General features: G+C 40.2%; 1 protein-coding gene across 11 annotated transcripts in view; it reads right to left on the bottom strand.

The window, feature by feature from the left end:
- The window catches only part of PTPRC (protein tyrosine phosphatase receptor type C), a 279056-nt gene that overhangs the window by 40818 nt on the left and 223014 nt on the right, over positions 1-15224 (bottom strand). For all 11 annotated transcript variants that reach the window (XM_073592959.1, XM_073592956.1, XM_073592958.1 and 8 more), the window contains 7 exons: positions 8827-8935; positions 7916-7950; positions 5761-5870; positions 3744-3834; positions 3564-3640; positions 3304-3340; positions 3072-3169 (listed from right to left, as the gene is read on the bottom strand). In XM_073592959.1, coding sequence (XP_073449060.1) covers positions 3072-3169; positions 3304-3340; positions 3564-3640; positions 3744-3834; positions 5761-5870; positions 7916-7950; positions 8827-8935 — 557 coding nt within the window. The remainder of the gene's footprint in view (positions 1-3071; positions 3170-3303; positions 3341-3563; positions 3641-3743; positions 3835-5760; positions 5871-7915; positions 7951-8826; positions 8936-15224) is intronic.

The following is a 15224-nucleotide window of genomic DNA, read 5'->3' on the forward strand; positions in this document are numbered from 1 at the left end:
TATTCCACTCAACACGCCTCTCAGAAAATAGCTTGGGGTGTCTTCTTTCCAAAATGGGCTCATTTGGGGGGGGGTGCTATCTGGGCATTTCATGGCCTCCGAAACTGTGATAGGTAGTAAGGAGTGAAATCAAAAATTTACGCCCTTAGAAAGCCTGAAGGTGGTGCTTGGTTTTAGGGGGCCTGTACGCGGCTAGACTGCCAAAAAGTCCCACACATGTGGTATCCCCCTACTCAGGAGAAGCAGAAGAATGTAAAAAAAATGTTTTTCATTTTCCCGAAAATTGACAAAATATAAAATATTCCATGGACTCAACATGCCTATCAGCAAATAGCTTGGGGTGTCTACTTTCCAAAAAGGAGTCATTTGGGGGGTTTTGACCTGTCCTGGTATTTTATGCACAACATTAGAAGCTTATGCCACACATCACCCACTTTTCTAACCACTTGAAGACAAAGCCCTTTCTGACACTTTTTGTTTTTGCAATAAAATTACTCTGAACCCCCAAACATTATATATTTTTTTAAAGCAAAAGCCCTACAGATTAAAATGGTGGGTGTTGCAATTTTTTTTCACACAGTATTTGCGCAGCGATTTTTCAAATGCAATTTTTTTGGGAAAAAAAACCTTTTTTGAATTTTAATGCACTAAAACACACTATACTGCCCAAATGTTTGGTAAAATATAAAAGATGATCTTATTCTGAGTACATAGATACCAAACATGTCATGCTTTAAAATTGCGCACAACCGTGCAGTGGCGACAAACTACATACATTTTAAAAGCCTTTACAGGTTACCAATTTAGATGTACAGAGATCTACTGCTACAATTACTGCCCTTGATCTGAAGTTTGCGGTGATACCTCACATGCATGATGCAATTGCTGTTTACATATGACACGAGATCGACACTTGCGTTCGCCTTTGCTCATGAGTACGGGAGGACAGGGGTGATTTTTTATTTTTTTATTATTTATTTTACTTTTTTATTTTATCTTTACATTGTTCCTTTTATTTTTATTTTTTTTAATCTTTTTTTTTGTTATCACAGGGAATGTAAATATCCCCTATGATAGCAATAGGTAATGACAAGTACTCTTTGTAAAAAAAAATGGGATCTATTAGACTCTAGCCCAAAATATTTTGCCTATTTTCTATATACAGTTTTAAAAAAAAAATCTGATATTTTTTTTTAATGGTGCTCCTCACCCACTATGACAAGGGTCAGAATCTCTTGCATATCCTCAATAGTCATCCTCTTATAGGAGCTACTCTAGGGGTTCTAAAACAGTGTAAGGTTGCCATCACCCCAAACTCCACAACCTCTTGTTAGTGTTTGGGAACCCTAATTTTCTTCCAGGGTTAACGGATGCAAGATTCAAGCAACTTTTACTCTGTGGCACTTATCGATATTTCGATTTTATGTCTGATGGGGAATAAAGGCTATTCGGGATATGTTTTCGCCGCCCTTAGACGAATGGCGGCTACTGCAGCTTGTTCACTTTCTTACAGATTCTCGACAGAACAACGGGACCATATTATGTATTTTGCTCACCACTCCTCCATGGCATGCAAATACCAAGAATTGGCGTATAAAATGCTTAACGGCTGGTATAGGGTTCCAACCTTATTGGCGAAGATCTACCCTGGAACATGAAATACTTGTTGGCATTGCAAGGAGGAGGAGGGGACCATCTTACATATATTCTGGTCATGTAGTAAGCTTTTGGTCTCAGGTTAAAGGGACTGTCAAACAGCTGACGGACGTTCATTTGGGGGGTGACCCAGCCAGGTATCTTCTGCACCACTCTGACCTATCTAGGAAACCCTATAAAAATTCTCTGTTGATCCACCTGGTAAATGCTGCCTAGACGTGCATACCACTTCCCTGGAAACAGGTTATCTCCCCACCGCTCTCCATGTGGTTCACTAAACTTAACAAAATTTATTCCATTGAAAATATCATGGCCTAGCTTTGGGGTAATGAGGAAAAATTCAACCGTAAGTGGTTCTATTGGACCCTATTTACTTGTTCAAGGGAATTTGCTTTGGTCATGCAAGTGAGGGAATAAGATTTCCCCTCACCCCCCTTCTTTTTTTTTTTTTGCTTTATTCTTCTATTCATTCTCTTCATCTCATTTCATTTCTGGTCATTTCTGAGTGATGCTATGTTGAAAATCTATATATTTGTTTTCTTGTTGTTTGTTTGTTTTTGTTAAAGATCACAGACGAAAATGCATACGCTCTTTAATTTGCCATTTGGACGGCATTTATGAGCAACTTTTCAAACGACAGGATGGTTGGTTTTCTGTGTAGTTTATTATGTCATATGGCTTTTGTGTTTGCCTATGTTAAGTCTGTATACAATAATACAACTCTGAATTATTTCATAGTTTTAGGCTTTAGTTGATAAAAGCAACTGAATACACAGCTAAACTACAGATGTGGGAACTGGTTTTACTGTCACAGGAGTCATAACTTATCCAGGCAGGTCCTTGACTCTCAACTATAGCAGCAGACCAGCTTGGTTAAGGACACACTTTGAACCTGCTGACTAAACACTAAAGGAGCAGCAGGACCAGTGGCAGCCACTTCATTAGGAGCGCAGGGGTGCCGCCCCCCCCTAATCCATGCACCTGGCCCCTAATCTACGGACGCATGGATTTCAATTACGTCTTTTCTTTTTTGAAGCACATGATAAGAGCCCGAGGCTCTAATTGGCTTCAAAAAAGGGTGGGCTCAGGGAGCAGAGCATTGCTGGGAGTCTTAGTACTCGCGGCCAATCGGCTCTTTCCTTGGCAAGCTGCAGCAGGTGGAGGGGCAGAGGGGCAGCTTCCAGGAGCCCTACCCTGGATCCAGCACCACCTATTAAGGTAAGGACATGGATGTGATTCATACTAGCACATTATGACATTGCCTTGCAGGTTTTTAAAAAAATGAAAATAAAAAAAGGCACTGGTTTACTACCGCTTTAAGGAAGGCTATGTGCATTTACTATACTTATATAGTGCCTTAATAATAATTGTTGCAAAAATAATACTCAGAAATGTAATTTGCAAGTTTGGCATACCCGATTACCCTCTTCACAACGAGTCACCATCACAATAATTGTTGACTTCTGTTCCCAAATCATTCTCCAAAAATCGGTCATAGTTTCTTCCTTAGGTCCTGCAAAATATTTCTCACTGTATTATCAAGACACAGTGTCAAATATTGCTCTTTAAGTTTGCATACGTAGAGATTGCAGTACACAATCAAATGATTTTATATCATTAGGGATCTGTAGATAACATGGAATATACCTTGAGCAGCAATGTATTTTCTTGGTTCCTTAAATCCCTGAAGAGATAAAAAAATGATAGATGGCATGAATGTTTAGTGTTGAAAGGGAAGCAATATTACACAAAAGAAATAGCTAATTTAGAGACCCACATATAGGAAAATACTGTTATAAGTATTATATATAATGAATATGTATATGCATATGTATATGTACTATGCAATATACATGCATATGTGCAGAGAACCCTTCCTATGAATTCAGTTTACCAGTTAAACCTACATTAACGTAGCTGGCGTTGATATAGTCTGATCCAGGCTCTCCATGTATCTCAGACAGGACCACTCGATTGTCGTCATCTATAATAACATGATATATTAATTGTTTAGTGATTTATAAGAAAACCACTTTTGCAAGATTTAACATTATATTACTTTTAGTATAAATGAACTCTGTACTTACAAGGCAAAATATCAATATAACGGTTTTTGGTCTGATTGCAGGGTTTTCTGGCTTCTTTAATGGCAAATTTGCTAAAAACTCGTGGGATACTCTGAAAAAAAATTTAATGAAATATATATATATATATATATATATATATATATATATATATATATACACACACACACACACATACACATATATATACACACACCATACATAGATGGATATATATATATACACACACACACACACACAACTTGAGGACATAGTTGAGTAACACATTTTCATTATTAAATATAACTATTTGAAATCAGGTCATTCTTTTTGAAACACACTATGTAATTTAATTATGATTAAAAGGACTTTGTAAATGTTGCAAAGGCCAAAGTAAAGATCACTGCGGCAGATTCATAAAAAACATTTAAGACATGAATAAGTTTGAACAATCATAGAATACAATTAGATTCTATCTTTATTTCTCTAACATAGCTCTTCTCTTACAAGTGCCTACTTCTTTTTACATTATAACTACAGTATATTGCCCTATATGTCTTGATTATTTTTGTGCTGTTATTCATATTTCTACATAGTTAATTCAAAGGAATTATGTATTAAGACTATCTGACCCTTATCAGGTTGCAACAAAGTATAAACTTAAGCTCAATTGAGATACCAATTATTTGGCCCATGCCTAGTGCAGTGCTTGTTCCAGCACCTGGCAATGGGTCCATGATGGCACTCTTGGTCAGAGTGATCTCCTGCTAGAAGGTGTCTGCATAGATCCAATGTTAATGTCATCAGGACAGTGAAAGGCAACAGCACCAGACACAGAAAGGTTGATATTACTAAAGGAGTATAAGCTGTGAATATAGCAAAGTGAATTTGCCAGGAAAATTTACCTTAGCTTAGTGAACGCAGTGTAGCTCTGCTAACGTAAATCATCCAATCATGTGCAAGCAAACTTTTTTTTTAATATTTTTGCATGCATTTGGGTATTCTCTTCACCACATTCACTAAGCTAAGGGAAAATTTCAATGAAAAATAAAATTCACTATGCAAAGTGAACATGCTCTACTCCTTTAGTAAATCAATCCCAGAGTTTCTCTTCAGAGGAGTAACCTTGGAACACAAATCCTGTGACACAAAACAAGCAATAAAGACACACATGCTTTAGTTGAATGACTAAAATATTAGTTCTAGGTGAAAAATATGAACAGATTCCATCTGTTTTTTGCTGTTTGACTATGTAAATGGCCTTACATTAATATATTTTTTTTTTGTTCAGCCTTCTAACAGATTCCTCTATCCACAATAAACAGCGCGGGTGGACGAGTCTCATTCTGAGACTTTCCATGATTAAGCTTTTCATTGAGTGAAATGCATTAGAAGATGGAGGTGTAGGTGAATCTGTCACTGCACCACATCATCAAATCTTTGTTATAGTTTTTATAATGGAGAGCGGCTCATTTCCTTCCTTCCAATTGTTATGTGTGTAATACAGGCAGTAGACTGCTGGAGAGCCTGCATTTATTAGTCAGGAGAGTTGGGGAGTGGAGCAGTGGACTCCTGCCGCTGAGACTATTGTACTCTGACACTCCGCCAGCAGAGACGGCTGTCAGAACAGCTGATTGGCTGCAGTCACTGCTCAGCCGAGAATAATCTGCCTGGTCCTTTTTTTTAATTGAAGGATGTTGGGCAGTAGGGTGCCAACAAAATAACCCACTGCTCAAATTTCGGCCGATTTATCAGAAACCAATCTAATTGGCTCTGTTTGGCTAAGTAATTTGATTTTTGCAATAAACAGTCCCTCTTAAGACCCTTTTTTACATCTGATTTTTACATCTGTTCAGTGCATATCCATAACCACTGTAATATAGCCCCAGAGACCAAATAACTGAACAAATATTAAATAAAAAATTTCCATCTTTTGTGTCACATACATTTAAGTTATTGCATAAGCACTCCAAATGTGTCCATGCCAAACAACAGTCTTTCTTTGAGTTTTGCTTGCAAATACCTGCTATGAGAATCCTACCTGAAATTCATCAAGGAACAGCCGTCCCTCATCCGCATTTTTCCTCTTGTATGTGTCAAGAAGTTGCTCCACTGGAATAGGCTCAATGTCTAGCAGTAGCTTCTCCTCATCTTTACAAGACAAAGAATTTAGAAGTGAATATCCCTGGATATTTGTAGAACTTTCATTTGTACAAAGTATAACCTGGCTCCAGTATTTAAAAAAAATGATTTACATAATTGAATACAGTTTACTGTGTCCATTAATATGTGATTGTTATCTTATGTAAAGATTTTTTGTAAACTAGTTGATATGTTTTAAAAAAGTATTATTTATTTTTCAATGATTTCTTTCCCTAATGAAATTAAAATTGAACTACACTACTTCCTCCAGTTTTGCAAAGGTGAACAGTTTCCTAACCCAGGGGTCTCCAAACGTTTTACTTAGAGGGCTACATCACATATTTTACACATATTTGCAGGCCAAAAAAATAGCTCATTTATAAATGAATCCACAGCAGTGGAATAGAATAAAATCTGACAAGCTACTAGTAGCAAAGTTGGCTGATGCACCTGTAATCTCCACCAACACCTAAACACCAAAACCTCATACACCAGGGCTAAACTTCCAGTGTGCACGGGGCCTTACTTCTGTATCCCCATCAGAGTCTCCCCACACATTTGAGCCCCCTGTGCTTTTCTGTGCCCCAATTAGAGTCTCCCTGCACATTTGTGTACCCATCAGAGCCCCCCCTACACATTTGTATCCCCATCAGAGTCCCCCCCCTTCACATTTATGTCCCCATCAGAGCCCCCACACCCCCACACCCCCACACACACACACACACACACACACACACACACACACACACACACACACACACACACACACACACACATTTGTGTCCTTATCAGAGCCTCAGGGCCCCCCTGCATATTTGTGTCCCTATCAGAGCTCCACCATCCCACCACTGCAAATTTGTATCCCAATCTATCTACCCAGAGATTTGTGTCCAATTTACATTTCCCAATTACATCAGTGTCCTTTGCTACTGTACAGTGTGCCTTTAGAGCTGATTAGACAGAGATTAGACTGGCTTTAGTGCAGACCTGCTGCACCTCCCGCCTTCCGTTTCACTGTTACACAAGTATGTATGCAAAATTACAGCAGTACAAGACACTGTTAACAGGGAACAGAAGCCTGGGGGTGCAGCAGGTCTGCACTGAAGTACTTTATTGGTTACAAGTACATTGGCGGTCCTAGCAACCAACAACACACTGCATACTGTTGGGGGTTGAGTATACAACCCAGGTCCCACAACCCAACAAAACTTGAGCAGAGACGGTTCCTGCAGCGAGAAAAAATTTCTTAGTGGGCCAGACATGACCCACAGGCCATACTTTGGAGCCCCTGTCCTAACCTGTACTGAAATTTCTTGTTTTCACCGCACACTGTAAGCTACTCATAATGAGCATTAGAAGCTGAAGCAAGTCAAATAAAACCTGCCTCCTTTTCTGGATTGAGAATTTTCAGCATCACCTAGCTCTTTCCTCCCCAGCCCTACTGTCCCTCACCTGCCCATTCATTGGCTACCTTTTCTTTCTATCATGGAGTCTCAGCATTACATGTGTACATTACCTAGGTCAATCTGCATATGAATGCAGTCTGCCTAGGATGCCGATTCCTCCAGACTGACACCCACACATATAGGTATCAAGAGCCAATTCATTGCTTGTATCAGAGCTGAGGGCTTTTGAGAGTAGTACTGAGGCAGGGTGCTGTGATGAGAAGCACAGGGACACATTTATGACATTGATTACCACGTATAAGTAGGTAAGTGAGTAAACATAATTAAAATAAACTATAAGTAAATTAAACTTTGGCTTTAAAGAAACAGTAACAACAAAACATCAGTACTGGTGGATTTGGATGGGTTCTTAGATATTATTATAGTACTTTGTCATAAAGCAAATAAGCCACACATTAATCACTTTGTCAGTGTCATGTCAGAGTAGAAGATAAAGTATCCCAATGCGTTCCCATTTTCATTGATTTTGCCTTTTGCATTCTGACATTTAGTCTTATCATTGGGCAGTTGACAATATTCCTGCAGTCAATTTCACCTTGGTAAAATATCTGTTTAGTATATTTTTTACAATTACAAATTCATGGTTACCTGGGTTGGTTAGAGGGATGCTGTCTTCGTTGTTGCTGAAATAAACAGAAGTTTAAGACCAATGTCAATTAATAGAAACAAAGAAACTGAAATAGCTGTAAAATATAAAACAATCACTGAAATCAACGTTTTCAGAAACAGTCTCACTTCCAACGTATTTATCAAAATAGAGCGTCATTTGGTATTCCTTTCTATAGTGCGATTTCTAGACATCTTGTAAACTACCATTTATACGAGGGCATTCTACACCTTTACACTGCCAAAAGTAGTGGTTTTATGCCAGCCTTGTGCTTCTCCCAAAAAGAATCTGAATATAGGTTGTGTAAAAAAGAACTCAAGGAAGGAGCATTTATATTAAAAATGTCCTTTTTTCTGCAATTCTACAAATACAACAACCCTCTTTGTGTGGCCAAACTTTGTTTTGGGGTGGTTTGCCTGGCTCTTAACGGTGCCTCTATTTCTGCACACAGCTCTGGGTAATATAACTATGAAACCTGGCATCCCTTGCTTCAGTAGCTTTGGTCACTATACTGGTCTTATGTACAATAAGTAAGATCTGCAGCACCAACAAGAAAAACACATTCTAGAAATTATGGGATGCCAACATTTTACATAACTCTGTTACTTTATGTTCCCAGTGGCTTATATGAAAACAGGTAATTATTCTTATTCTTGGCTTTGCTGGGGGAGTTAGTTTAAATACTGAGGACTACATATCTAGGTAGGTACAAAAAATGTATTATATTGTTGTACATATAAACAGCATGTCCATGGAAATGTGCATATCTTTTTATGAATATTAGAGTTCCGTTGGTTTCTTCCAATAAATAGGGCTGTAGGTGGTTTAGATTTAACATAAAAAAAGAACATAATGTGTGGATTGAGGATGACAAAATAATACCATACATTACCTTGATGATTTCTTTTGCAGCTTGTAGATTTTAATCAGTACAAAGATTAGGGCCAGAGATGTGATTGTAATTAAAAATGCCAGGAATCCAATAAGGGCCTTGTCATTATCTGCACAATAAAAACACATAACATACTATAGAATAAATTATTTTTTGGACCTATTGAAGAAAAGAGAACTGAGCCTGTCCTTCAAAGCAGTGGTTCTCAACGCTGTCCTCAAGTACCCCCAATAGGTCATGTTTTGGGAATTTCTCTTAGATAAAATAGCTGTCCAAAATATCAAGCCACTGACTCTGATTTAAAGCACCTGTGCAAGATAAAGGAAAACCTGCAAACATGGCCTGTTGGGGGTACTTGAGGACATGCTTGAGAACCACTGCTTTAACCACTTGCTTACAGGGCACTTAGACCCACCTCCTATCCAGACCAATTTTCAGCTTTCAGTGCTGACGCACTTTGAATGACAATTGTGCGATCATACAACACTGTACCCAAATGAAATTTTTATCATTTTTTCCCCATAAATAGAGCTTTCTTTTGGTGGTATTTGATCACCTCTGCGGTTTTTATTTTTTGTTAAAAAAATGTAAAAAGACCGAATTTAAAAAAAAATAAAAATTTTTTTTTTATATTTTGTTATAAAATTTTAAAAAGGGTAATTTTTCTCCTTCAATGATGTACGCTGATGAGGCGGCACTGATGGGCACTGATAGGTGGCGGTGATGGGCACTGATGGGTGGCAGTGATGGGCACTGATTGGTGGCAATAATGGGCACTGATCTGGTACATTGATAGGCAACACTGCTAGGTGGCACTGATTGGCACCACTGGTGGGCATTGATAGGTGGCACTTGTGGGCATTGATAGGTGGCACTTGTAGGCATTGATAGGTGGCACTCATGGGCATTGATACGTGGCACTGGTAGGCACTGTGGGCACTGTCAGGTGGCAATGTCAGGTGGCACTGGCAGGGGGTACTGGTGGTACAATTGAGGTATTATTGCCTTCTCCTCTTCTGGACTGATGTCCCTTGCTAATGAGCCAGTGATCCGCTTCCCCCCCATGTCAGCGCGAGGAGAAAAAAAAACGATCACAGAGCTTTTGTTTTGATCATGTGATCAGCTGTCATTGGCTGACAGCTGATCACATGGTAAGGGGCTGGGACCGGCCCCTTACTTGGATTGGTGATCACCCGAGTCTCAGTGACTCGGTGATCACAGCTCGCTCCACGCGCGCCCTGTAGGGCGCGCACGGGGCGCGTGCACAGGGGAGGCCGTCATATGAAGGCCTCCCGGGAATTAAGGTCTGCGCTGTAGCCGTCATTCGGCTATTGCGCGGATATCAAGTGGTTAAAGCAATGCCTGTCTTTAATGCAAGCATTATACTTTTTTTATTAAGGTTACATTCACATTTTGGGGTTGGTTTACTAAAACTGGAGCAGCTGTGCATGAAAGCCAATCAGCTTCTAAATTCAGCTTGTCCAATTAAGCTTTGGCAAAAAAAAAAAAACTGGCAGCTGATTGGTTTCTTTGCAGAGCTGCACCAGATTTAGCACCCTCCAGTTTTAGTAAATCAACCCCAGTGTCTTTATCATGTGGTACAACTGCATGCAATGGATTTGACACATGTTGCAAGCATTACCACTCTTCCATATAGAAGGCACTAAAGGTGTAGTAAGTGTGATTTATTTTTATTTTTTTGCATCAAACTGAAACACACAGTGTTTGTAATCACATAGTGAATGTAGTCTTAGCCTGTGTTTACATTTGATCAGAGTATATTTCTAATGATTTTTTTTCTGGGGGTTTTACAGGCATTTTACACGCTTTGTGCATGTGTATATAGCTTTAGGCATTTTTTTGGGGGGGGGGTGCAAATGCATGTGAAAACCTATGTTTCACATGTTTACAGGTGCACCCACTGAAATCTATAGGGGCAAAAAAAAAAAACCTGAATACAGTCAAACAAAAGCGTATGTATTTTTTTGAGCACAAGGCATAGAGCATGGGGTGACTGAGTGTACAAGTGTGAACAGGGATAGTTAGAAAGAATGGGATTGTTGAGCATAGTCAGGCTTAGTCAGGCATAGGGAAACAGGCTGGAAACAGCACAAGTGTAAATGGGGGCTTAAGATGTTTGTCCTCGCTATGTGCTTTTTATGCATCAGTTGCACACTTCGAGGTCACTGGTAAAATAATTAGGAAAAATGCTTTTCATATTGACGCTTCTATAAACACAATCCTACTTTCTTTATTTTTCCAATTTATTCGGTTTTGAAAGTTGTAATGTCTTAGTAATGTTAAAAAAGGGAAGACGCTAACAGACTGGAACACATGAGTAAAAAATAAATGGTGGAGATATCTTGCCAGGATATTGCCCCCATAGTTTAAAAAAAAGGAGGAGGAATTGTTCTAATCAACTTTATGAATTGGGAAGTAGGTGATAAATGTTATTTCTCATGAAAGAACTATGAAATAGAAATGTTCAACCTAAATATAAACCCCATCATAGCTAGTCAAACAAAAAAGATTAGGATGCCTTGGCATACACACATATAAGCATAAGAAGAGATTAGGATCTGTTGAGACTAAGCTAAGATGGAACAGGATGGAGCAGGATGTACAAAGCAACCAGCAGAACAAAAGTATGATCTCAAAAAAGCACAAATGATTATATTGGAATTGTGTAGGACACATTCTCAGAATGTAATAGTTGGGATTTAGATTACGATAATAAATAGCTCAGTGCACACTCCCTTAAATGAGGATTGCTCAGTCGTGTCACCCTCTTAACAGGTTCTTTAAACAAAAAAATATCAAAAGCACAACTGATCTACCAGTGAAAACTTGATACTTGGATTGCGTTCCTGTTGGAAGCCAGTAGCTAGAATGCCCATGTCCCAGTTGTTAGTCAAGGTTATATATGGTGACAAATCAAAAGTGATATCCATCCAGAAACAGGAAGTGGAATGCATGGTTATTGTTATATGGACTCAGAGCCAAGCAGCAAAAACAGAGCAATAAACATACACCTAGCAAACAAAATTGGAAAGGTCAGGGCAAGAGAAGTATGAGCAGAAGAAGGCTCCATTCACATATGTGAATTGGATGCATTTTGATCCACATCTGATTCGCATGACATGTGAATCCAGCCGGCTTTCTATAGAGCAGGTTCACATATGTGCAAGGCAGCGGCAGTGCGAATTCGCTGCAAATTTTTAAAAAGTCCTGTGCGGTTTTTGAGCACTGCGGTTCAGATGCAAATTTCAGGCTCATTGCCTTCTATGGGAACGCATCTATTTAGCACATCGGATCAGTTTTGCACACATTGATCCGAAAAAAACAGCGTGTCCCCCCCCCAAACCATACCAGGCCCTTTCTGATCTGGTACGGATTTTAAGGTCTGGTATTGATTTTGACTGGAACCCCCATGCCAAAATCTTTTTTAAAAATGGCATGAGGTCCTCCCCAAAATCCATACCAGACCCTTATACAAGCATGCAGAATGGCAGGCCAGTAAAGTTACCATTGTTGCATTTCAGTTGACTGTTGTTCAGTCTATTGTTTTGTAACTATAGAAAACAATAGATTGACAAACTGACATATATGACCTATGGCATGTATGATACCAGAGTGCCATCCTGAGGTAGAATTTGAGAATGCCTCTCTAACTGAAAACTACAGTTGGAGCAGTCTGTTGTAACCAAGGTAAACAAGTTTGTAACCGTTGTCAACAAAAGCTTGGCAACCTGAAACTTCCCAAATAAAAGCCAGCAGCAGAGATTGATAGGGAGGACTCCATAATGCCTTAACACCAATGAAGGAAGGTCTGTACCAGTCAAAAGAAGAAGATACCTGAAGACGCTTTCGCTTGATATCCAGCACCTGTTTATAGATTAAGCCTGGGTCCTTGTTGCTACGCAGATCATGAACCCACTGTAACCAGAGTTAAAGTGGATGTAAACCTGATCTCTGCAGTGTTCTCTTATCTCTCTTTAAAACCCTATGTCCCGTAGCTGTGTCCTGCTTCATTCTTCTGTTATCAGCCCGATAACTCCTGACAAGGTTTCCGTCACGTGCTAAAAGCAGCCTGAGTTTTGTGTTGGGGAGGATGCTATATATAGATTAGCAGAGCCCTGAATGATTCAACAAACAGAGCTGAAAGTCTCTTCCTATAAGGAGTGGGGGTGTGTGCCTTTCCTCCAATCAGCTGTCTTGGCTGTATGCCCAGGCTTGACTGCAGTGTTGAACAGGAAGAGAAAATCTGCTAACATGATGTGCACTTTCTAAACAGTATGTAAAGCTGAAGACAGCATGTACATGTAAAACGTATGTAGGGAGATTTGTTTCATCCCTGTGGATCACCTGAGGCTGTTCACTGTACTGGTTATATGTAACATTAAGTAACTTGTAAGAGTACTTTTAATGTGTATAGACCATAGTTTCTGTTCATTTGCTAGGAATTTTGCTTGTTATAGGTATTATCTTGTATTGTATTGTATTCCTAATTAGGGATGAGCTCGATGTTCGGGTCGACCATAAGTTCGAACAGCGAACATTATGGGGCGTTCGGAAAATTTGTGCGCTGCAGAACGCCCCATAATGCACTGTGAGATCGCAGTGCATTACTGTATGATGATTGGCCAAAGAATGGACCTGACCTGCATGCTTTGGCTAATCACAGCGCGCTCTGCTAAGAGAGACATAATTGGGCAAAGGCAGGATGTCTTTGGCCAATCATGGCTCAGGGGGACTAAGTCCACGCCCCACACTATATAAGGCTGCTTACAGAGCGGCCCGTGTAGTGTTGTTGGCATGGAGATAGCTTGAGTTAGATTAAGCAGGCAGGTTATTCAGTTAGTGGCAGTGTATTAATATATATATATATATATATATATATATATATATATATATACTCTGCATCCAGTGTAGCCTATATCTACAGTGCATTCTGTGGTGTACTGTTTCTAATACACTTCAGGCGGTGTACGCAGTATCTAATACAGTGTGTACAGTTTCTACTACACTTCTGGTGGTGTACACAGTACACAATACAGTGCAGCCGTAGTACAGTTTGTACTACTTTTCTGGTGGTGTACACAGTATCTAATACAGTGTGTACAGTTTCTACTACACTTCTGGTGGTGTACACAGCACACAATACAGTGCAGCCGTAGTACAGTTTCTAATACAGTGCAGACGGTGTACACAGTATCTAATACAGTGTGTACAGTTTCTACTACACTTCTGGTGGTGTACACAGTACACAATACAGTGCAGCCGTAGTACAGTTTCTAATACAGTGCAGGCAGTGTACACAGTATCTAATACAGTGTGTACAGTTTCTACTACACTTCTGGTGGAGTACACAGTATACAATACAGTGCAGCCGTTGTACAGTTGCTAATATGCAGGTGGTGTACACAGTATCTAATACATTGTGTACAGTTTCTATTACACTTCAGGTGGTGTACACAGTATCTAATACAGTGTAGTGTGGTGTTGCAAAACAAAAAATACATCATGTCCGGAAGGTCACCAAGGAGAGGCAGAGGCTCACAGGCCACTAAAAGAGGGCAAGCAGCCTCTGTGTCTACAGTCAACAGTGGTGGTCATGGACATGGTGCATCCTCTGCAGGTGGCCATGGGGCACGCTTGTCCTTTTTTTCTGCTGCTTGCTGTGTTATTGAGCCACAACATGCAGAAGAGTTGGTGGAGTGGATAACAAAGCCGTCCCCATCCTCCTCATTCTCTGTCACCCAGGCTCAGTGTAGTTTGCCTTCCAGTGCAGCTGCCAAAGCGGCCTATTCCACCGGCTCCTTGTCCACAATCACTCCTTCCGTAGCCCCACCATCATGCACAGAGGAGTCCCCATAATTATTCTACCACAGTGTCAGGTACATGCTGCTGGAGGATGCGTAGCGATTTGAAGGCTCTGATGTTGGTTCCCAGGTTGAGGAAGAGAGTAACGTGAGCCTAGAGAGAGGGGGTGCCCAAGAAGCACAAGAAACTGGCAGTCATCCTCCTCCAGCTGCAGCATACTGCCAAGTTTTCTCCAGTGACGAGGAGGGAGGATATGATGAGGTCACTGACAGTACTTGGGTGCCTGAGAGAAGAGACACAAATCCAATGAGGCAGGATGTCTTCTAGGGGGCAGCTTAAGGGCAGCCACCCTACTGCATCACACCGCAGAGCTCCGCAGGTGCAGGGTGCTTCTGACTCCTTGCTGACTTTTAAAAGTTCCTTGGTGTGGGCCTTTTTTGACACGTGTGCAGCAGATCACACCGTTGCTGTTTGCAACCTATGTCTGAAGCAGATCAAGCGTGGCCAGAACAGCAGCCGCTTGTGCACCACATGCTTGACAGACATATGATGACCTGCCATGCAGTCTATTGGCA

The sequence above is a fragment of the Aquarana catesbeiana genome, linkage group LG07 (genome assembly GCF_042186555.1).
Source record: "Aquarana catesbeiana isolate 2022-GZ linkage group LG07, ASM4218655v1, whole genome shotgun sequence".
Taxonomy (NCBI): domain Eukaryota; kingdom Metazoa; phylum Chordata; class Amphibia; order Anura; family Ranidae; genus Aquarana; species Aquarana catesbeiana.